Source organism: Glandiceps talaboti, chromosome 23 (genome assembly GCF_964340395.1).
Source record: "Glandiceps talaboti chromosome 23, keGlaTala1.1, whole genome shotgun sequence".
In the NCBI taxonomy this organism is placed as follows: domain Eukaryota; kingdom Metazoa; phylum Hemichordata; class Enteropneusta; family Spengelidae; genus Glandiceps; species Glandiceps talaboti.
Genome location: NC_135571.1, coordinates 3,148,955 through 3,175,006, shown reverse-complemented (window position 1 = coordinate 3,175,006; position 26,052 = coordinate 3,148,955). Strand labels below are relative to the sequence as shown.

General features: G+C 34.3%; 1 protein-coding gene across 5 annotated transcripts in view; it reads left to right on the top strand.

Annotated features, from left to right (window-relative positions):
* Positions 1–26,052, top strand: part of LOC144452833 (uncharacterized) — a 41,466-nt gene that overhangs the window by 3,073 nt on the left and 12,341 nt on the right. For 2 of the 5 annotated variants that reach the window (XM_078144005.1, XM_078144004.1), the window contains exons 2-7: positions 4,008–4,280; positions 15,356–15,430; positions 15,635–15,809; positions 19,108–19,149; positions 22,815–22,859; positions 25,438–25,509. In XM_078144005.1, coding sequence (XP_078000131.1) covers positions 4,008–4,280; positions 15,356–15,430; positions 15,635–15,809; positions 19,108–19,149; positions 22,815–22,859; positions 25,438–25,509 — 682 coding nt within the window. The remainder of the gene's footprint in view (positions 1–4,007; positions 4,281–15,355; positions 15,431–15,634; positions 15,810–19,107; positions 19,150–22,814; positions 22,860–25,437; positions 25,510–26,052) is intronic. The other 3 variants (XM_078144006.1, XM_078144008.1, XM_078144007.1) reach the window with 2 other exon arrangements.

Genomic DNA, 26,052 nt, shown 5'->3' with positions numbered 1-26,052 from the left:
TGTACACTGCTTTTTTTCATCACCTGGTATAACAAAAAATACAAAAAAAAAGACAACAAATAAACTTCAGTTCCATTAAAAATGCAGTAAAAATGTGTTTTACCTTTTGCTAGAAATAATTGTTCATACCGCTATAGTAACAACTAAATTATTTGCTTGCCTGCTGTATTTCGGATTATTGCTTTTCGAATTTATCACCTAACTACAGTCTTTGAATGTTAAGTGTGAATCTACAGTTTTATTTACAATAAGAACATTCTGTAGGTATTGGTAGGTAGAGTACACAGAATTTAATAACAAGGTGGTGACAAACTTTGAGTTATGTGTGCATCAGTACTGTATAATAAGTTATTGTCCACATTAAAGGGGCACAAGCTGAGTTGATAAGCCTTTTACTGAGTTGAAAATACTTAAATGAAACCACATTCCAGTATAATGTTAATGTCGATGAATGTCTTCTATAACATTACAATTTGTCTTCAGTCATTGTTAGAACATTTGATTGCATAGTAGGAATTTCATGAACATTTTTTGATAGTATGAAAAATTACATCATCGGATCATTTATGGGTTAGCTTAGTACCAGGTTTGAGTTCAGTCAATTGGAAGAAGTGGTTAAGTATGCTTCAGTAAGTAGAATACTACAAGTACCTTTTAAGTATAAACTCAGCTTGTGCCCCTTAAAGAGAGCACTTCCATTTTGTACAAAACAGTACATGTACAATATAAGGCCAAAAAAAGAGAAGTTTTTCTGGTCAGGACAGTTTGTCTAAAATCGTGCGCCAATGCAATTTTTTTTGTCAAAGAGAAACATTATATCTATTATCCAAATCTAAAATAAAATTCTGATGTGTAAAAAATTTACAGAAAACAAAAATTTGTGTCTAAAAGACTTGGGAAATTGCTTCTACCATAGACCCTTTCTTGTAGGGTCTATGCTTCTACTAGGAAAGGGTGATGAACCACTGATACTCTGACATCCAGCCGAGTTGTTGTCAACTTTTAAGCATGACAGAACAATTCTAAACAAAGGATATGTTTTGATAATGAAGTAGTGATGCTAATTATATTGAGTAATTAGCACTGATGAATAATAAATTAGATAGAACATTTAAATCTTTAATTTAGCTGTTGTTGTTATGTCAGAATTGTACGCTGTCATTTAGACTCTCTCACACTCCTCGGAGCATCGCATTGCTAAAAGAGCTGTTTTGTATGTACCATATATGTATCCAGGGCTCGAAATTAACAGTAGTCCCATGCCCACAGACTACCAATTCTTGCCATGGGCTACCGTAATTTGCAGCTGGTAGCCCACTCGGGCTACCACTGATTATGTGATGAGGATGGAAGATTTATGGAGATGAAAGTATTTTAATAACACACGTATATCCAATAGAGGATATCTGTTTTCAGTTCAGGAATATCGGACTACAGGTCACAATCCTTGGGCTACCAATTTCTGAAACTGGTGGCCCACTAGGTTTACCAAAGAAAAAAAGTTGATTTCAAGCCCTTCTGTATAATTGTACTGTGGACCCTCATTGACTATATATGGTGAATCATTTGTTGAATTTGAACATTATGGCATTTGTGTCAGATTTTCTAAAACGTAAAAGCTTGGCAGAAATGCTGCTCACGATGGTTTTACCACCTATTCAGAAAAAATTGACCCCGAAAATTCTTAAGGGAGTTACTACAACTGAACTACTGTGCATGTAAGTTATAAGCCAATTGAATTTTAAGAGAAGAAACATGTCTATTGAATGAGCCTTGGGGAGTGCACTGTACTCCACTTTATTTGTTCAACTTTTTGATGTATTGTGTCGTCGGTAAAAGGATTCCATTGAAATATATCACTCTCCGTTATATAGCGCAGTTTGGTTTACTCACAACAATATGGATACTGACACCCAGTATGGTATACATTATTTGAAAGAGTGCTTCAGAACATTATTACATATGTACCAGAGATTACTTGCACCGGTGTGTGCACATACTAGTGGTATTTGCACTGCAGTGCAATACTGATAACATTATTGCATACCCGCATGCAAATGATATGCAAATGAGGATGCAGTCGTTTGTTCTACACGAAAGCATGTGATGTCATAGTGTTATTTTTTATGGAAATATGTTTTCTCGGATAAACACATGTATACCTATATGGTATCATTATGATTTACACCTCAACTGAAAAAATGACCAGGGTATAAATCTAGTATTTTGTGTTAAAACACATTCAACTTGGCTTACAAATGGTGTAAAATGCAATACATATACATGTACTATGTGTATATGTACTAGTAGGGAGGTCTTGCATGTAACAGCAATTGTGTAAACGCTGCAATTAACTAAAATACAATTTACTGTAACCCACAGAGGACTGGTCCCTTCAATTCCTGGCGACTTTACAATCAATCAATCAATGGTTGCTGCAGAGCATAAATTGTTAACGATAAGTAGTTTTGAAATTGGAATGGTAAATGACAGGTGGACATGCATTCGTTCACAGGAAGCCAAATTAAATTGCGACATTCAAAGACGTCGAATTGATTGAATTAGCTTTCATGATTTTATAGTCACTTTACACAGCGTACACAAATAGCTGAGTTCAGGTCAATATGAAATCTCTATTCAATGAAATGATCATTACTGGTATTGGATTGTTGTGTACCAAGGATCTGTTGTCATGGCAACTATTATTGCGTGACCTGGTATCAAGGGCAAGATTTCATTCAGGGGATAACAGCAATGCAGTGGATGAGTACAAGTAAAGTTTCAGGATTTAGGCCGTTTGTGTTTTAGGAGGTATTGTTCAGTTTTGTGGTATTGTTCATGTCCCGTCGTATTGCCTGAAAACATGTTCGTATTGTTGGTAGTGTATATGGGTATTTTGATCACATCCTGTGTCCCGTTAACTATAGGTCTAGTACATGTATACATGTATATACCTTAACCAATGATAACAACAAAAAATGTCAACCCCACCCAGCACTACACAAGACGCCTGTAAATAATAAACTTATTAAAAAGTTCAGGATTAAAAAGTTCAGGCCAGAGAGTGGCTCTATAATAATAATAACTTTATTTCCTACGAAAAACAAACAAAACAAAATAACAACAGCAACGACAGTGACAATTTCGTCCACTTCAATTGGACGTGTGACGACAATTGTAGGAAATGTAGCTAGAAATAGTCATGCATAGACTAATTGAGTCTAGCTACTCGAAATATCAAAAACAGAGACCTGCTTCATAAAGTAATTAAAGCTACATTGTGTGTAATATTTGCAACCATTAAAGAGGCACCTGTCATTTATTGTATAATACATGTAATATTGAAAATGTTAAGATCAAATCCATTGCAATTAAAGTGAGCAAACTTCAATTCATTCAAATCCATTGCTCAGTTTTTAAAACAAATAAATTGATTCAAATCCATTGCTCAGTTTTCTCATCAGGAACAGAATTTCAAACCAGTTTCAAATTGATTTAACTGAATCGATTCATTTTGAATCAGTTTTGAATCAATTCAGATACATCGCCGTAAACCACAGCCTCTGTATGGCACCATCCAAGACGCACAGCCAAGAGGCCGTGGTTTAATTCACATATAAAAGCGTTATTCATCACAGTGGCTTTGTACATAAGAAACCAGAGCTGTATTTCGTAGTGTTGCGGAAGAAAAAAACAGCTCTGGTTTGCGAGAATGTTCTGATGGGACTAGGACTATTGTGATATATTTTACTCTATAGATACAATGTACATGAATGAATGAATGAATGTTTTATTCATATCATATTAGGCCACCAGCCTTTATATACAAAAATTTATAAACCAAAAGTTATACAGTGGTTTACCATCATCTAGATTTTTTCAATCGTTTCAATCATTTCAGCTCTTTTCTGAAAAGCAAAGTGAACATAACGTGAGAGTTGTCTAATTAAATACATGTACATGAATGTTGTTTTTACATAATTCATATTTTATATTTTTCATTACAGTATCGGTTAAGTGCACCGAGTAGTTCATCCAAGCCCAAGACAAGTCCGTATCGTGGCGATTCATCATTTTACCGTGACAATGACACAGTGCAATCACAGCCCCAGTTGTATGGGGACTGGATGATCAAGGATCGTAGCCGTACAACTCATACCACACACTCACTACCGTCTTTACGTAATGGATGGGGTGATACCAGTCACACAGTCAGTGCTGAAACATTAGATAGACCAAAATGGAATAGACACTTAGATGCATGGGTCTCAGGGAACCAGGTTAGTAGTTGTTAAATGATAACAGAAGCACATGACATGCGAGTGCAAGTGTAACGTTCTCGTATGATGTATGAACAACAGTGTGGCATTCCTGCATGTCAGGCAGGTACCAGTGTGGCATTCACACATGATTTGCGAGTACTGGTGCGGTATTCTCGCATGACGTGTGAGTACCAGTGTGTTGTTCCCACATGACGTGTGAGTACCAATGTGTTGTTCCCACATGATGTGCAAGTACCAGTGTGGCATTGCCACATAACGTGTAAGTATCAGTGTGGCATTACCACATGACATACAAGTACCAGTGTGGCATTCTCGGGTAAATACAGTTGTCCTCGAAGTGTTCTCTGAAGCTGTACGTTAATACAATGTAGGTGTAGTGAGTGAAGGTACAACAGAAAAGACTACAAATATGGGTTTTATGATTAGCATCTTTTAATATGTATTTAGCTTATGAATATTCATTTATGAATATATGAATATTAAGTGATGAGCAGCACTCCCAAGGGGTTGGGGAGAACCCTGGAAAATTATTATGATATATTAATTCTGACATTCATACATTTATCACGTTTTCCTTGCTGCAATGGCCATGCAGTCCATGGCTAAACAAGCAAAGCCAGTGATTGTTATGAGTTGAACAATTGAAAACATTCTTCAATTAATGATGTAGAAATAAATGGCAATAAATCTCCGACCAGTCTTCTATTCTTTTTTCATATTGAATGACCTTTCACCAGGGACACAGAAACATCAAAACATTACACTTGATGACCAAATATTGCACAAGGACTGACACCATGGCCAACACAAATATATGCAGTAACCCAAGAACAAAGAAACAAATGCACTACTAATTAGTCAGTGTAGTATTATCGCTACAGTCTCTGTTAAGTTTCAAAACTGAGGGACAGCAGATTTTGTGACTTACAACAGCTTACATATGTCAGAAGTAAAGATTTCGTGAAAATGACAACGTCTTAGGATCCTGAAGACGCTTCGTGATAACAATACGGTGATTAGACCCATAATATGCCACTCTTGTCTAGTGTATTGATTATATACTTATACCAACCATGTAGAATAGCCTTAACAATGTAACACCATTATCTGTACACAATACACCTCATCAAAATCAATTCCAAGGGCTCTATAGACGTATCTTAAAATAAAGGATATATGCAAGTCATGTGTTACTAGGGCTGTGTTGATACTATATTAGTTTTGTGTAACTTTGGGTTATGGTCTGGTGGGTTTTAAAAACCAAGTTTAGGGTCAGCAAGAAATGCCATAAACAGCAGTGCTAATAGCCCTACATTGTACCCACTAATGTTATGTGATTCTGTTAATACATGTATGTCGACCTCATCAAAACTAAAGGCTATACCAAGGACTCTAAACATTTCTTAAAAGTAAAATTTATGCGAACATGTTAATGTGGTCACCTCATCAAATCTAATGGCTATACCAAGGACTCTAAACATTTCTTAAAAAATAAAATTTGTGCAAACATGGAAATGTATTACCGTAGATTAAACACTTCCATGGTGCAAATAACTGAGTTTATACATACTTTGGCTTCCAGACTAGTCAAAGATGTATAGTACAAAAAAGCAAAAATTTATAAATACAAAAATATTTTCAAACATTTTCACAGTTTTGACGTACCAATCAAGCATTGATCATTGATAAGTCCAGTAGGTGTTAAAAACCATGAAACCTGGTGTATATCAAATGTTTTTGTTGAGTGTTTTAAGGTAATGTTGTCAGGCTATTGATCAGTCCATACAGTTAGTTATTGTATTTTTACCTGTGTGTCTTTCCGTGCAACCATTGTCAAACTTACCTGCCTCATTTCAAGTGAATAGAATTGCATCGTAGCGTGCCGTGAAGAGTTTCAATTAGTCATTGGTGGTTTTTAAATGGACTGGAGTAGTGACAGATTCTATCAAATGGCAGTAGATTTCCATTCACGACCACGAGTTATAGCACCAGACACCTGTGACTCAATGTAAGGACCTGTTGTGTCCAGTTAATTTCAACAGAGAGACGCAGTTTCTGTGAAATGTACAAAAATGGAAATACAATGCTATTCACGACAACAAGTCAGATCGCCAGACATCTGTGACGATTAGTAATTTTTCATTCAACTTAAGAACCGGTTCTGTCCCATTAATTTCACCAGAGACAGTTTCTTACAAATGTACATATATGGAAATATAGTCATGATCACGAGTTACATTTTTACATACGTACATCGGCAGACACCTGTGACTCCAAGCCAATTTCACCTGTTCTGTATCATTAATTTCACCAGAGAGACCGTTTCTTTGAAAATATACAGATTTCTTTCGAAAAGTATGACTCAGTTTGGCATGCATGATCACAAGTTGTGTCGCCAAAAAAACCTGTGATTAAGTTTTCATTTTATAGCCTGAGGGTCTGGTCTATGTGATGAATTTCTCTAAAGAGACACTTTCTTTTAAATATGTCCTTAGGGATGTATGATCTGATTCATGTCAAAACTTATTTATGTTGCCAAACCCATAATTAGTTTGTCTTTTGGCTTGAGGACCTGTTCTGTATGAAGTGCAATGAATTTTATGAGGGAGAGTGAGAATAGTTTAGCCAAGTATGTACATGAATGTGTACAAACATTATTAAAGGTAAAATAGTCAACATATTGTTTCTGAAATTTTGTACAAATGAGGAAGACTCCTTAAGTTAATGTTTATTGATAGATTTGTGGTATTTATTTATAGTATAAAACATCTTGAAAACTGTTCACACATGACTTAGTTTCAAAATGTAGGTTGAATTTGTAGTAAACTAAACGAAGTAACCAATACTATTACAACCATCTGTCAGTGTGTGATGGATTAGTATTTACGTAGACTCTCTCACAGCCCTCGGAGCTTCGCATTGCTGTAAAATTAAAGCTAAACGAATCATTTTGTATGTACCGATACCATCTACATAACGTACTCCATGACCGTACTGGAATATCCTTGTACTGTGTGCCCTCATCGACCACTTAGAGATAACCATTCGTTGACGTGTTACTTCGACGCTCCGTGGCTTCGCAAAAACATGATGCATTGCAGTCACACTTCAACGAATAGTTATCTCTATGTGGTCAATGCACAGTACAAGGATATTCGAGTACGGTTATATAGCTGGTATCGGTACATACACAATAATTCGTTTAGCTTTAATTTTAGCAAAGTGACACTCCGAGGACTGTGAGAGAGACTCTATGACTTACGCTGTTCACCCTTTCCCCAGCAGGAGATTTAACTAGATTTTTGATAGAATTTGTCTGTTTGACTATATGTAATAATAATAATGTTGGGTTCTTATATAGCGCTTTCCCACTCCATGCTCAAAGCGCCTTACAATTATTACCCCTGGCTCGGATCAGAACGGCACAACGGCCCTTTAGTCTTCCTCAACTCCCTGGGGAGCATACAATCCATTGCAACCATTTTAAGCGCATAGGATTAAAGCCTTCACATTGCAACCTACATCCTACCAGGTCCCCAGTTATACAGCTTCGCTTTACTAAAATTAAAGTATGTGGAGAGAAAGAGAGTGATTGTAGAAAATGACTACTTGTATCTTAAGTACATCTTTGTATAGTTACTAGACGGGAATGTCCCAGCTGGCCATTGAACCAATCTATTTGTACAGTTCCTATAAATCTCAGTGTAAAATGACTTTACTTGGATTTTAATATCCTCCTTGAGATTGCAGGTTGATAATACTACTTCACTGTGTTGGTTGACCGTGTAATTAATTATCTGTATGTTAGGTTAATGCTGCACAAGCTGTAACTGGGTATTATTTCTAGATTCAACAACTAACAGTAGATTAATGGAAAATTGTGAAATACCAATACATGTACATATGTTAATTAGGGGTCGATTGTATCCATATTAAGTAGTACATCAACATGTTGAAATTGTGATCAAATTGAGGGCACTAAGATGTTTAGGTGTGGACCCCAAAATTAATTTGATTTGATTGATTTACTATACCATATCACAATGAATGTGTACAGCTGCACAAATACCTTTATCCACAGCTGATTCATTACTGTTCAGTGTGTACGATATTACAAGTAAGATATTATACAATATATGTAACTAACAAAAACGGTTTAAAAAAATGTTCTGGTTGTCATTAGTGAAACTTTATGAAAATTGCAGAGACTTGTTGTTGACTTTTTAAACTGGCAATCATTCACAACTGTCAAGTCAGAGAGCCTAGTTTCTAAAGGTTTTGTATAACAACACAAAATCCAAGTACACAGCAAAATATTCATTTCACTGCAGCAGTGACATGACTGGTACAGGGCTTACATGTATATCAACTCATGGTTGCTACAGGGGTGTTATCAGATCATTTCAGTTACAGAGATGGTGTTATTATCAGCTCAAAGATGGCTGCTACAGGGTTGTTGATATCATTTCAATTATAGGACTGCTACAGGGATGTTATTATCAAATCTGACAGTAGCAGGGCTGCTACAGGTGTTGATATCAGCTAAGTAATGGCTGCTACAGGGTTGTTGATAGTAGTTCAGTAACAGAGCTGCTACAGGGGTGTTATTTGATATCAGCTCAGTTGAATTGCGATTACAGCCTTGTCTGGTACTGAAGTGCCATCAGCAACCCTACACAGCAGCTCAGTTGATTATCACCAACCTGTACAATACACTACACAAGCTGCTACTAAAGCCAACACTGTCGCAAAAGATGAAATTATCCACGCATATACTGAACTGACCTATCTAAAAGTTCCTTAACCCTGTGAAGGGTTTCATTATCCAATTTAGATGATGGTGACAAACAATAGCTTATAGAGGTGGTTATAACTAATCATATCACCGTGGTTACACTTGAGAGGATAAAGAATTTCAATTGTTTCTCTAGGTTACGTTGACATTTTGACCTTTACACTTGAACATGCCATCATTACCTTGGTGAGCTATTATAGTATTGACAGTGCACTGGAATGTTGTTGGAATAACAATGCTAAGTTCAAATACAACAAATGCGATACTGTGATTATTTGTTTTGACTTCAACTGTGGCTTATCTTGCGCAATATGGGAATTTTATCAAACACATTGACAGTAGTGAACTGTCGTACTTCAAGAATGGTCCTTTATTTTGACTTCAAAATTTTGCCAATCTTGCATAATGTCGAGATCTTGGCAAAAATTAATTTGACTCTACACTTTAAGCCATACATATACCCTTGAGATTGTTTTCTGTGGCTGGCAGCTTTCTCAATTCAATATCTCCATGGCAACTGCCGTGAATGACATTTGAAGTGTAATTGCCAGCATTTACAGGTTTGGTCCTTGAAAAAAGTGTTGATCATTGAATACAAAACTGGTCAGACAATTGTAAATGTTACTATACTTTGTTATTTCAAAATGTTAAGGTCAAGTGGCAATGTTCTGTGCATTCAAAATCAATGAAGTAGAATCCAATGTGATCAGAACACTAAGTCAATATCAATTGTACAATGTTTTCTAGTAAAATTATATCATCAAATATTCTTGTTTTATTGTAATTTTTTGGCATGTTTATACTTGATTTTAGACTGAATTCATAGAAATAATACTTATATGTGAATTGATACTAAAATTTTCCCTCCAAAATTATTTAAGAAAATTTTTTGTTTTTCGGTAATTTTTAGTGCGGTTTAACTGTATTTTAGATTAGAATCAAGGAAATAAGCTATATTTATGTATTGGTGCCGACATTTTACTCAAAATGTTTTAGAAAACCCATTTGAATAGTAACAATGATTTTCCGCCAAATCAAATGACAAAAATTCTAAATTTTCTAAACTTTTGACATATTTTAACTTAGTTTTAGACTGGAATCACACATATAATGTTAAGATATGGATTTATGTCAAAATTTTGGTTGAAAAATAACCAGATTTACTGAAAACATAAAATTTAACAAGAGAATATCAAATGTGGTGTAATCCTTTCTTGAAGCTTATTCAAACTCAGAGATCACGATTTTTGAAGTGATCTAAATGCAAATTGACGATTTATTTGTCCATGTACTCAACCTATGTTGTAATTTTAATTAACTTGTCAATCAAACAGTAATCAAATTTTGTACTTTTCATCACAATTCACCTTTATTCAGTGCCTGCCATTTTATATCTACCCATATCTCGTTACTATTTACACACAAATTAAATCAAACAGCTGGACTTAGCTTTGTTGACAGAGCACCATGGCAACAACCACAACCTCAGTGTCAGTGAACGTTGACCTTCCGACCTACATTATTCTGGTTTTGTACTGTATTGTAGACGTATAAATGAAATACCACTCCTAGTCTTGGCATACAACGCAAGATTACAAGTATTTGTTGGTAGCTGTTATTCAAAGAACATATTGGGTGTGTATGTTTTGTGTGAGAATTAAATCCAGTTCTTGTGTTGTACCATTAATACTTGATGCTAAGTCACACAACTGTTAACTGTTCTATACTGTATGGCTGTAGTAAAATATTTTTAAAAAATTTGAAAAATCATTTCTAATAATGTCATGTTTTGATCAAAATTTTAGTCCCAATTCATTAATAAAGACTATTTTGTGATTTTAGTGTAAAATAAAATAAAATAGGTCTAAAAAGTGACAATGTAACAGTAACTTTGTTCAAATGTTTTTGTCACAACATGTTGTATGCCATGTATACTTTATGGCTGATGTATAACTGTTCGACACAAATGTTGAAAAACTACAGTGATAATTTTTCAGAATTTGCCACTAGTTTGTCATTCTTCAATAAAAATTTTGATGTGAATAACTTCACACAGTTCATTTGTTTCATTCCAGTCTAAAATGAAATGAGACAGAAAGAAATATTTTAAAAAAGAACCAAAATTCTCATATTTTGATCAATTTAACCAAAATTTTGATACGAATAATTTCACAATGAGTATTTTTCCAATTCTAGTCTAAAATAAAAAGAAACAGAAGGAAAAATTATAAAAGAAACAAAAATGTTTGCAAAGTGGGAAAGAACTCACTGTAACATACAGTTAACTGTTTATTATTCATAGGGTACCTGCCATGCTTAGTGTAGTGTCAACTAATCAATACATGATGGAGTCTCAACAGACCACAATTTTGTGCTTCAGTAAATTTCAATTTCAGACCCAGGTTTTTCTCTCTTTTTTAATGGCAAATCAAGGGGATAATGAAAGTATTAGTATTTATTCATGTTTCATTGCATTTTAATTGCACTAACAAGAAGTACTTGGTTGTCGACTCTCTAATTCAATGTACTGTACATGTATTTGTAGGTGTCGAATTTGATTTGCTGATTTAAAAAAATAAATGTGTCTAAGTTTATTCATGCTTCATTGGATTTTAGTTCATTATTTTTACAGACTTTCGACAGTTTTGCAAGTAGCTAATAATATTAGTAAACATGATTACTGAAGTGGAATTTTTATAAATCTCCGGTAGCTACATTCTTCATATTGTATTACTAAAACTACTGGTGTTCATATTTTTAACTTATTTACAATGTTGTTTTAAGGGCAAATTCCAGTCTAAAATGAAATGAGACAGAAAGAAATATAAAAAAGAAACAACAATTCTCATATTTTGATCAATTTAACCAAAATTTTGATACAAATAATTTCACAATGTGTATTTTTCCAATTCTGGTCTAAAATAAGAAACAGAGGGAAAAATTATAAAGGAAAGAAATTTTTTTTGCAAGGCGGGAAAGAACTACCTATTACTACAACATATAGTAATAGGTAAAATCTACCCCCCCCCCCCCCCCTCCCAAAAAAAAAAAAAATCTACCCGAGTTCTTTATGTGTATGTGTATGTATTTCATTTGGATTCCTCACTGAAGTTATGGCAAGTTTTACCAGGTTCCTAAACCTTCAAGACAAAGACACTCATTGGTCACAATATTTCTGCGATCGTTTGATGAGGTGTAAAAGAAGTACCCGGTAACTAAAGACACTAAAAACTTAGTGAAGTAGATGAGCACAATATGCAGGTTGTACTATATAAATTCAACTTACGGTCTGACAAGACTTAGGTTCTCTGGAACGATATATTAGCAAGAAATTTTACATGGAAATCATTTAACTTTTCAAACTGTAAACATTTTTTTCAGAATAGGCAGGATATCAGAAACACACATTTCTGTTTTGCCTTATATATGAGAAATGTAAGCTTAGGACCCATCAATAAAATACTTTGTTTGCTGTCCTTGAATTTCAACAAAACCTACCAGGCAGACAGGAATAAAAACACACACAGAAAAACACCACATTGCTAGCATGTCATGTAAAATTCACTTTTCAGTTGATTCGTATTCAGTTTGTACCTAAATCTACTAGACTGGTGAAAGAGAAATGACAAAATACAAAATTTAGAAATACACGTAGTTATTCTGAAGATATTCGGTCTTTCCATTTACAACTATAAAATAAGGCCTTCTGAGAAACTTTTGAGCAAATTGAAATATGTTTGTCTTTTTGTAAATGTACTGACAAACCTATCCACATGGCGACAGCAAATAGAGAATTTACTGGATGGCAACTTATCAAGAACTACATAACATGGATATTTCTGAAACCATAGAAAATAGCACACCCAGGGGAGCACACTCTCCTCTAAGGCACAGACAAGGAAGTGTCTAAATCAAGTACATGTACAATAAAACCGTTTGACTTTTATAAACGTCTTACTGTAAAATTAACGAAACCATGTCTGCATTATGAATAATGTAAGAAAGTTACGGTACTCAAAGTATTAATATTTTATTAATAACAGTACTCCATAAAATATTCACCAGTACTTTGAAGAGCTGGAAGTCGGGGTAATTTGCATAACAATAGAGTTTAAAATCTATAAATCTCTACAACGAATCAATCATTATAAAATACTTCCCGTGCTTTTATGTTTTAAAAATGACAATCACTTTGTAAAGGTATGATTGATTTCTTGTTTTTACCTTTTTGTTGGAAAATGAAAAGATAAGAAAATTGGGAATTTTTTATCACCCAGAAAGGAAATTCCTTGGGGTGTTGCTTGAATATATATAGAGAATCAATAGTATAGAATGATTGCCATGGCAACAAGAAATAAATTATGTACAGTCGTAGTTGATTTTCTAAAGATACTTAGTCGTGCTTTCATTATGGGTTCTATGTTTGTGAAATTTATTTGAGATTTGAAAGGTTTTATTCTTTAATAATTACGACAATGATATTGGATTTTTTAAACCAGACTTTTCTAACTCTTTGACAAATAATGTTTTTTGTACTTTTAAAAAAATATAACATATAAAATGTACAAATGAACCATGCACAGTAGTACTCATTATACCAAGCCAAGTTGAATGAAAAAAATATGGAATTTATACCCCGGTTGTTCTATGTCACGACAATGTGTGTCTTCATCATTGGTTCTGCAGTAATTTCACTACATTCAATCTCTGCCCCCCACCCCTCCGTCTCTTTCTCCCACCCATCATTTCCATCAACCAACCTAGGTATGTTTGTGTGTTATCTTTATTGTGTCTACAGAGCAGACACTGTGTGAGGGATGTTTGTGTGTTATCTTTATTGTGTCTACAGAGCAGACACTGTGTAAGGGATGTTTGTGTGTTATCTTTATTGTGTCTACAGAGCAGACACTATGTAAGGGATGTTTGTGTGTTATCTTTATTGTGTCTACAAAGCAGACACTGTGTAAGGGATGTTTGTGTGTTATCTTTATTGTGTCTACAGAGCAGACACTGTGTAAGGGATGTTTGTATGTTATCTGTATTGTGTCTACAGAGCAGACACAATGTAAGGAATGTTTGTGTGTTATCTTTATTGTGTCTACAGAGCAGACACTGTGTAAGGGATGTCTGTGTGTTATCTTTATTGTGTCTACAGAGCAGACACTGTGTAAGGGATGTCTGTGTGTTATCTTTATTGTGTCTACAGAGCAGACACTGTGTAAGTGATGTTTGTGTGTTATCTTTATTGTGTCTACAGAGCAGACACTGTGTAAGGGATGTTTGTGTGTTATCTTTATTGTGTCTACAGAGCAGACACTGTGTAAGGGATGTTTGTGTGTTATCTTTATTGTGTCTACAGAGCAGACACTATGTAAGTGATGTTTGTGTGTTATCTTTATTGTGTCTACAGAGCAGACACTGTATAAGGGATGTTTGTGTGTTATCTTTATTGTGTTTACAGAGCAGACACTGTGTAAGGGATGTTTGTGTGTTATCTTTATTGTGTCTACAGAGCAGACACTATGTAAGTGATGTTTGTGTGTTATCTTTATTGTGTCTCCAGAGCAGACACTGTGTAAGTGATGTTTGTGTGTTATCTTTATTGTGTCTACAGAGCAGACACTGTGTAAGTGATGTTTGTGTGTTATCTTTATTGCGTCTACAGAGCAGACACTGTGTAAGTGATGTTTGTGTGTTATCTTTATTGCGTCTACAGAGCAGACACTGTGTAAGTGATGTTTGTGTGTTATCTTTATTGCGTCTACAGAGCAGACACTGTGTAAGGGATGGATGCATCTATGTGGTATGTTAAAGTTAAAGGTCCTGGAAACATAAACAAGAATTTTACAATTAAAAATTTCAGAAATTGTAATGGAAACTGAACTAGCTGCAACATACATTTTGTATTTTGACATACTCATAATATCGTACACTCTGCACAGTACAGAATCACAAGTGAGTAAATGTATTTGTGAAGCAGTACATAATGTACAATAAATCAAATCAAATTTTTGGCTGTGTACCCTAAAATCAGCCCCCACAATTTGATAATGACTTCAACTTGATTCTGTACTACTTAAAATAGACCTCTAATTAACAAAAACAATATCTAAATTATTGGTATTTACACAATTTCCAGTGAATATATTGTTGGTTGTCTTTTCGAAATAATAATCTCCAGTTACAGCTAGTGCAGCTTTAACATTAGGTTGCTATGGTGATTTAAGTTACAAAGTCAAGCTAAGTAACTAAATGTAAAATATCATTTTTTTTGTAGGATGATGAAAATAGTCTCTACTTCAGGTTTCATCACACTGCTAATCTGTATGATAGAGGGCGCTATCACTATGTGGTAAGTAAAAAATTATATGATCACTAGTCATTATTTCTGTCATAGAGGGCGCTGTTATTATGAAGTGGGTAAAATTCTCTGGCCATCCTATTTCTGTTTTAGAGGGTACTTTCAAGATATAGCAACCATAGATGTTACATTTCACATATGTCAGACATGATGCAATATCTAGTCTCAAAACTTTTTATATCATTTTTTTTTCAGCCTGAATACGATGAATTCCCACATTTACCATGTCCCCGTTTTCATGCACATATGGAAAAGACTCCTGCACCAAAACAAGATCACAAGCGAAAGAAGAAAATTCTGAAACCTCCAGATTTTTGGCATTACAGACGGAAAGAAGAGCCACCTCCTCCTCCAAGACCTAAAAGAAAAGGTAAGAGAGGAAAACATCAATTTGACAAACATGTTTTATTTCTACAGGACATCAGTCAACTTAATCTTGATTTAATCTTTAACCATATTTTTGTTATTGAATTGTGTATAATTTGCATACATTTGCATACAATTTAGTTTGTAAATTTATTCAGGTTACAGTGTGATTTCCGAGCATTGAAGATTACACTAAATGTCTTTGGACATTAAAACATACCAGAAATAACAATACTGTAATGTCTTTTGACGGACAATGGCAGCGACTATAACCATGTTTGTCGAAGTTAAACATTGCAGCAACTGCTACACTTAAGTATTGCAAGAATGCTGACTATATTATAGTCTGTGGACATCAAAGTACAGCAGCAACCACAACACTGTCACTGTATTGCTGTGCAAAATTAATCTGTAGCAGCAACTACTGGTATAATGTCAGTGGACATCAAAGTGTTGCAGTAACCATTTAACCACAACACTATAAAGTCAGTGGACATCAAAGTATTGCAGCAACCAGTACAATACATTGCTTGCATATTTGAGGACGACTGAAGAATATCAACATAGTTCAAAATGCTATGGAGAAGGCATAACCTTGTCAGTTGCAAATACATGTTGGTCAGGTGTCAATGCCAGCCTGGTGTTCGTACTTTTGTGCATACACCCTATTTTAGGACTAAGCCAGCTCGATGTTAACCCAATCAGAAAGTGATTCCTGTGTTGTAGTCTAATTCAAACTTTCCATAGGCTATGAAAAATCATGTGATCAGGCCTAATGACATGATTTGAGTTGACCTCTCATTGATTGTTTGATTGTTTGTTTGTTCTTAGCTTCTAAAGGTGTGCGATGGTTTGACAATGAAAATGATATCTTCTTACCCAGCCCTGGTGAGGATCACAATTCAATATCCCATCATGCATTGTGTCTCATACCCATAATCCATTGCACTTGCCCAAATGATTCCACATCCTGTGTGAATTGCCCAAATAATGCATTTAACCCTACACACACAACGATTTTTTGGTGTTGTTTATTTCACGTATGTTGTTCATTTCATAACATAAGCACTGTGTAGTGATATTGCAAGGTTTGGAATTTTACCACTTTTAATGTTAAAATTTCTGGTAATTTTCTTGGTAGGGCCACACTTTTCAGCAGGAATCTATTTATAGTCTGTAAGGTACGCCATGACAGGGCGCCCTCACACATCGGTCCACCCCTCCCTCAGTGAGAGGAGACCTGTGAGGGCAGAACGACATGATGTATCTTACAGTCTAGAATGTACTTGTAACTTATTCCCAATCGGTGATCCCAATTATAAACTCGATACATTCCACCTAAAACTTTTGTCTCAAACAATTTGATCCACTTTTTACGAGGGAGGTATTTGTTTGTACACAAAAATCTACAACCGTGGAAAGACAGGGTTTGAACTATATCACATAGACAGCATTCATTATACAACCTGTATATATTATACACAAGGAAAGTAATTTACTGTTTGTCATAATTATGTGCTATTATTTTCATCATGTGTAAAATGATGCTATTTCAATTCCTTTAATATGTAGCCATTCTGTTGTAGTTAATTTGTAAAAAAAATTACCTCTAGAGGCGCGTAAGGTGTTGATATCACATGGCTTCATTGAAATCTCATGGAAAGCTACGTAAACTTAGTTATGATGGCATTGTTCTTTGTTTCCAGTTAGCTTTTTGTTAGCTGTCAACGTTGTTCCTTTTATTTGTGGTAAAATTTCCAAACTCACAGAGTACTGTACAAAGGTCTTGAAGTAATTTAATTAAAAAAATGTTCAATATTAAATTAGTTTTCATGCATGATATACATATAACATGAACCACAGCACCATATTAGTATTGTGTATACACTACACCCAATCTAGTCTAGAGGCTATCTATGAATTCAAATGTAAAGAGAGATTTGAGATTCGAAAAGAGACCTTGAGATTCAAAGCCATGGATAATCTCTAGCCTACTTCAAGCCATACATACTATAGTTCATAGTTCTATAGTTTAACTTTTCATTGTCTTTTGATTGTGTAAAGAAGGTATGAGAATTAAGACACATCAATGTACCGGTAGATTACTAAATGCCGTTTACCAGATAAAAACAAAAGATTGTATAGTTTGGCCACTAGGGGTGCTGTCTAGAAGCAGCTTTTGGATGAGAATCATTGTCAAGATAGATTGCTAATATCCAATAATTCAGTTATAATCAGAAAAAACAAAAGATTGTAAAGTTTGGCCACTAGGTGTGCATTCATGATTTGAACTATTATGTTATTTAAAAGTTTGACATTGCGGTGCTAATTAACTCACAAATAATATTCAACCATTTACTTGGCTACTTTCGTGACCATCTATCTGATCCTGGGCTGTAATTTGGTGTAACATATATCATGTTACTCTGCCCTCATTGGCCTGTGAAAGGGGTTGACTGATGTTTGAGGGCGCCCCGTCATGGGATACCTTACAAACTAACTTCTATATCTACAAAATTATACAAAATCTAGGGTCACATGAGGTCATGAAAGTCAACCAATGTTTGGTAAATAATTCGTTACACAGTGTTTTGTCATCTCAAATGTTTTTAATTCATTTTGTTGTCACTAGTTTCATCTCCATGTCCATCCTAAACAGCCCATCTCATTTCTCATCCTATAACCCCCGTCATAGCCACTAGTTTAGAACAAACCTATGAATAAATTAGTGCATGTCAAGTCAAAGGTGAAAGGTGAAAGGTCACCTGGTAGCGCTAGACACTTTATTCCAAGTATGTTACTGTAAATGTTAAGTTATGGGAGTATTATTTGTGCACTGCATGCCGTGTTGTGTATATCCCATAATTGTGTTGAAAAGCTTTACAAGAAAGTTTCTTATTAAAGAGAAACCCAGCTCTGGTGCAAGGTGTTACCATGGTAATTGCTGGTTGTTGTGAAATATTACATATAATAAGTTTAGAATACTTTTGGGTTAACTTTATCTGTGCAATCCTTTGTTGACAATTATGTGGGCTTTATAGGTAAACTATCTGTAAATTAGTACCTGTGTGATTAATACTACCTGTATAATTAGTACCTGTGTGATTAATACTAATTTTTTTTACAGTCTGGCTATCAACTTTTATTCCTCCCAGGGTTCCTTGCAGTTTTGACCTTTAACCTCACTGCAAAGAATCATGGGAGGTTTTCTGTCTGACTGCAAGTACAAACTTCTATAAAAATTGGTGTTGTTATCTAAAAGACTTTATACAAATGTTTGATTTTTACTTTCCTATGTTAAGGTGTGCCTGCCAATAGCGAACATTCTGACTATGGGTCAGCGGGTAAGATCTGATAATTGGTGATACTTGCATGTTGATAATGCTCTCTTAGATTCTCAAATATAAGGTCTTATATTCCTGCATGCTCTGAAGTCATCTTTAAGTTGACTTTGTTGTTTTTTCTATCTGCATGTCTATTTGTACTGATGTACTCAATGTAGTGAAATATTACGTTGAATGAAAAAGGGGCAAAACTGAGAGGAATGGCTTTATTTCAAAGTGTGTTTTTTTTGCAATTATTTTTTAATTTGTGTTCTGGGAAATCGTAATCTAATTTATATTTGAATACAACTTGCTATTGCAAAGCACCAGGCGTGGTACGGGAAGAGCTACAGTAAAATGCCATTCTCCAACTCCACTCCAGTGCCATTCTTTTCAGCTTGGCCTCTTCAGTGCACAAGAGTGTAGATTTTTCTGATTAGTAGTTTTACTTAATGCATGCAATATCTGGTAGTCGAACTCGATTCTCTGTCTCTGTTATCAGATGATTATATGAAATTATTTAAAAAAATAAAATATATTGTACTGTATCGCCTAAAATATATTATACTGTATCGCAATAAAATTACCGTAGGCCAAAATTAAATTATGCGAGAATAGCGTAAATTATTAGAAATTAAAGTAAATTTCTTTTATAATGATATCCCAAGAAACGTAAAACAGTAATAAAAATTAGAATCTGATTTTAAATCCATGTCATTTACGAGCGTAAAATATATTTTAAGGAATTATAATCTAGACTCTCGTCGTTGAGGGCGCCATACTGCCGTCTGCTGAGTGAGATCAAGCAGGATCAAGTGGGTGAAAGCTGGGTGCCCTCAGTGACGAGAGTCTGGGTAACCAAGACTAAGGGAATCATAGACAGAAACCTCTCCACTGTCTATGAAGAAACATGGATAAAAGGTCAGAGGTTAGAGGGTAAAGGTTAAAGCAACATGTTCAGCGCTAAGTTAAAGTTTAGATCCAGAAGACAGGAACATTATGTGTACTCGTGAATCTTAGAAAATGAAATCAAAATCTTCGAAAACTTGGAAAAATTATGAAATTATATGAAATCTTTATAAGACACAAAAGATATGGAATCAATAGTTGGTATTTCCCATAATGCAATGTTCAGTAGGGTTGTTTTCAATTTGTAAATTCAGGATAAAAACTTGTGTAATCTGTTCGACAGACTGTCCATCATGCTGAATCTGTGAATACACTAGCTCTGGTCTACTATGAGAGGTTAGCATAGTTACAGATCAGTGCCGTGGGCAGTTTAGCTAAGGGATTGTAAACGGCTTTTTTCCTGAATTCATCCCTTCTCTATTCAGTATAGCATTATGAGAAATTGGATTATGCAAATGAGCATATGACCTTTGACATGGATATTTGGAATATGCAATTTCATTGGTTGAGGGAGTTTGTACCAGTTCATCAGTACATGTTATGTTGATGTAATGCATGTACAAGCTATGAATATAAATGCATGGCCTGCATATAGTGTTCTGGTAATCAAGGCTTTGGTTTACTATGATAGTCACAAACTAAATCTATTGTCACAACATGTTGATACAACAGTGATAAGCTGTTGAATGGTCATTGGTTTAATTATGGTATGTTTTATTGACAGAGTTCCATTAACTTGCACTACTGTTTTGGAACTTCCAATGTTTATACTATGTTGATCACAGGGTGATTAGAATCACACAACAGAGGAACTGCTATCACCCACTTGTGTAATGTACCACATTGAAGAACAATAGATTTAGTTTGTGTCTAAGTAAATCGAAGCCTCAATTACCAGAGTCGTATTATATGATTTCTTCTTTTTAGACAACGTTGATGAGTATGACAATATTTCCATAATTTTAGTTGTGTTTCTTTTAATAAACCCATTGTCAAGTAAGGATGAAAAATTTTGGGGTGAAAAAAACAGTTGTTGAGCAGAGCAATAGAGAAAGTTGATATTTAAAAATGGAATAATCCTATGCAATCATCATGTAACTCTTACGTCAAGTGTGGGGGAGGGTAAATCTTTGTCATGATCAAACTTCTGAAAAACTACCCCTTCCTTCCTTCTGAAAAAACACCCCTCCCTCCTGTAGTTTGTATCCAGTCCCTAATATGACATAGAACAACCAGGTTATAAATGCTGTATTTTTTGTTCAAATGCATTCAACTTGGCTTAAGTGCGGTATAAAACATCTGTGTGGACTCGATAAAATGCTTTTAGAATGGAATTCATCCGAATTTTTTCCCCTGCAATATTTAAAGTTGACAGAACAAAATTATTGAAAATATTGTCAATCTCATCATTGGTGTACAAGTGCCGTAGTCATTGTTTACAAAGTAACGGGACTGTCTCAGTTTTTCACATCAGCTCAAAAAGTGAAATTCATTTGCTGAGTAAATTTTGTTCAAATTTAGTCAGTAGGATATGACTTTTATGCCACGCTGTCAGCTAATACTCACTGTGGTTTAGAAGCCTGATAGGGCTGAACAGCACAGGGTACCAATATCTTATAGTCTTGTTCAGCTTGATTCATTGAAACATGTCAAATTCATATCATTCCTTCATGACTGCATTTTGCTAAGAATTTTGTATGAAAATGATAAAACGTAAATTGTGCTTACTGATATATGTATTTGATTTGATTTATTGATTTCACCAGGAAAAAAACATACATAACAAATAAATTAACAAAATATATAAATTAAGTTAAGTCAAAGAATATTCAATCAAATACAAATATGTGTTTCTTCCATTTGTATTTTCTATCATAACTCATAATTTATTTGTTATGGTGGAAATAAAATGACAAATTTAGAACAAGAATAAGCCAAAGGAAGAAAATTTGAAAAAAAAGACAATACTGACTTTGAAGATTAATATTAATTCCAGCAAAGAAAGTTCTTATAAGTTTTGTTTATCTTTCATTTGTTTAGAAATATTACACTTTGCTTTGATTTAGAAATATGGGTTCAAAATTTTGCAATTTCCCTTTTTGAGTATATGTGTCATTCTGAGACAATTCCTACATTCCTTAGCTTACCTGTAGTCTTGAAGGACTAACGCTACTACACCGTTTCAGCTAACCTAACTGCCATTTAGACATTTTGATATTTTGAATTTTCACTTTTCCTCAAGCCTACAAACAATGTTTAGATCCAGTAATATTTCTCTGGCATCACTACACAGAACCTGATTGGTCGAATACACAATTAGACATATTTAAATCATAATTGATGTATTTAAATTGCAATCAGGTCACATGATGAATCTTTAATTAGGTGTATTCTTGAGTAGTTTTTTTATGGGAAATATAATCTATCTTATTTTAATTGATGTTAGTTTCTTGCACATGTTATGTGTGGTGTGGCGTGGCTTAAATAATTTACTTCTGGACCTAAAAACTGTTTCTAGGCTTGGGGATGAGTGAAAATAAAAAAATAAAAATGGCATTTAGGAATGCTGAAATAGTCAACATGGCAGTTAGGATAGCTGAAATAATGTAGTCATATTAATCCTTCAAGTCTACAGGTACCAGGCTGTACTTTCCTTTATCTAATCTTATTAAAACAACAGCACTTAAAACAACGAAGAATTCTGTAGAATTCTTTCTCAGAATTTCTTCAACTTATGCACATAATGACAATTATTTCTAACCTTTTTTCACACCAAGTGGGTTCTCGACTAACTAGTGGAAAGTCTGTGTCTTCAAGAAGTGGTAAGGTTATAATAATTTATTAACATTTGCATGCGTTGATTTGTGTCTCACATTAATGTCGATGTGATTGTGTATTTGGCAAATTATGTGTGTAATTTTGCTAGCTTGCTATATACAATTACAGTTGAATCCTCAGAGCTCTACAATGTTTTGGGATTGGTTGTTTTTTAGCAGATTTATTTGAAATATGCACTTTCCACACATATGTCTATGTGATTATGAAATATGATCATTGGATGATTAACGTTCTAACATTTCTATGGTTTATTTCTCATGTTTGTGTGTATATAAAGTGTGTACTCTTATGAAAGTTTAAGGCCTCTAAATCTATGAATCTCTTGATCTACATTTTATAACATACTTTGTAATTGTTTTTGGTCAAGTTTATACCTATGTTCTTGTATTTTCATGTAAATACAAATATTTCACCACAAGAGGGCGATATTCAATTGGCACTATATCAGAAAAAATATGTACTCAAAAGTTATACATGCATGCCAAATTTCAAAATTTTATTTGAAAGTGCACAATTTGTGTGCCTATCAGCATACCTACTTTTTCATGTTTTAGTCTATGTTCTCACAAGTAAATTCAAATGTTTCACCACAAGAGGGCGCTGTGTAATTGTCAAAGAGATGAAGATGATGTTTCGTGGCCTTCACTATGCTGCATGTTATTATACATTATGTCTTGTCGTTTTGTGTTTTCACTAATCATCTGCGTAAATCACCATCTCAATTTTCAGTTTCATCACAATCAACTGTGACTCTACCACCTTTAGCTAAATTACATGTGAATGATTCTGAAGTATGTAGTAAAGTAATACTGACAAAGTCCTAACTGGAGCTAAAGTTTCACAGATCTTAATTTTAGAGGTGATATGAAATGTTAACTTAAAGGTGCACTAGCTGTAACTGAGGTATTATCTTTTTGATCAGACAATCAACAGTATTTTCTCTAAAAATTGTTAAAATACCAATAATTAGACATTGTATATGTCAATTAGAGGTCTATTTATCTATAAGTAGTATAGTAAGAAGTTGGAATCATTGGGGTGATGATTTTTGGGTATGGACCTAAAATCAAATTTGATTGGATCGATTGCACCATACTATGTGTACAGCTACATGTACACAAATACATTTTCCTACATGTGATTAAATACTGTACAGGGTGTAGAATATTATGATTTAGTCATTGTATCTAACAAAAGAGTTTCAAAAAAAGTTCCAGTTATTACAGCTAGTGGAGCTTTAATGATATGGTTTCAGATAGGACTTTAATAGGGTTTTGTATTGTTGTTGTTGTTGTTGTTGTTGTTGTTGTTGTTGTTGTGGTTGTGGTTGTTAATTTCAACATAAGCATGTCGTATGTCCCACCTTGTCATCATGTTCCCTCTATACAGATGTACATTGGGGTATAAATACATTTCATGTATTCAGTCAAATTTGTATGATATCATGAGAGTTTCGTATCCCATTGCATTATTACAGCCGACTGTCATTAAATTTGATAAAATGCTGAGTGAGAGGCGCTTTTTACACAAATCATTGCATTCATTTATGTACTTTAAGTCTTTAGCTGTAAATAGCTGGTTATCATTAGTTATCATTAGTTATCATTAGCTAGTGCATTGTATTATTAAGTATATGACTGCTATAACGTATTATGAGCATTTGCTCGAATTCAATTAAGGTACATAATAATTCATATCATATCATTTCTCATCCTACATTTTATTAATAATTTCATGAAAGTCATATACAACATGTACATACCCTTACATCATGTATATTTAGTTTGATTTTGAGTGTTTTCACGCCCCTCCCCATTTCACTCCCCTCATTCGTAAAATTATAAACTCATCATGTATGTTTGGTGTGATACTTATTGAGTGTGCTGACTTATCTCCCTTCCCCCCCCCCCCCCCCTCCCCCGCTCAACATATACATTTATACCCATGGTATGCTGGAGTGAAATACCTTCTGCATACATGTAAATTCCCACTACAGTGTAACACAGAGTTGGAGCTACATTGATGTAATATTAATTGCCACATTCTCTGATGGCACATTGATGTACGAATCTTTGACTCTGTCACTAGTACAGCTTGTAGACTCGTCATGTACATACATCTGTAGTCTGGGTAGCTTGAAATTAGTCATAGAAATGACTTGTCAGTATGTTGCATATGTTTGTACACACATCGACATACAGTCAGGGTAGCATAGAATCACACGCGGTAATTGTATCACTCTCTTTCTTGTACATTGTGCACATCATGTGATGTTTATTATACAGTATACAGCCAGGGTAGTGTACCATGACATATCAGTTCTGTCCAATCATCAGCCATACACAATACACAGTACAGACTTATCGATGAAAAAGCTAAGTATATTAGAGTAGCACAAATCATTTAACAATAAAACTGAATCAAAAAAGCACTTGTAGAGTTACGCTGTTTGGGGAATTTGCATGTGTGTATAAACAAAATGATAAATGGATTATGGAACTGAATTCAAGTACGATATATTGATATGTTATTACGGACACTTTCTTCCCAATGCAACCCAAGGAACATTAACTATAGAAAATCTCTCAGAAAATGGGAGCATTCACCCAAATGACTTTGAACATTTTATGGAACGTAAGTCTTTATAAATCTTTTCTTCTATTCGTAATCTGTAAAAGTGTATGGTAAATCCCAAGCCACATCCTCTTAGATTTGGTCACCTCATTAGATATGCTAATATATGTATAGTGCATACATTATGCAAATTAAGTGAAAGCATAAAATTTAATGCATGGAACTAGTGTCATATATGCAAATGACCCGTGTTGCAAAGATATGCAAATGACCCATGTTTTAATTATATGCAAATGACCCATGTTGCAAAGATATGCAAATGACCCATGTTGCAAAGATATGTAAATGACACCCATGTTGTAATCATATGCAAATGATCACACTGCAAAGATGTTACGCAAATGAGTAAATGTTGTTCATGCATATTATATTAGCATACAGAAGACAGTGAATAATGAAAGTGTGCTACAAACTTGTACATTGTTATACCATATATACATGTGCATAACTAATTTTGAAATATCTTGAACTGTATTATTATAAGTCAGAATTTGAATTTTCTCATTTATGGAGGGATTGCAATCTGAATGTATTCTCAATGTG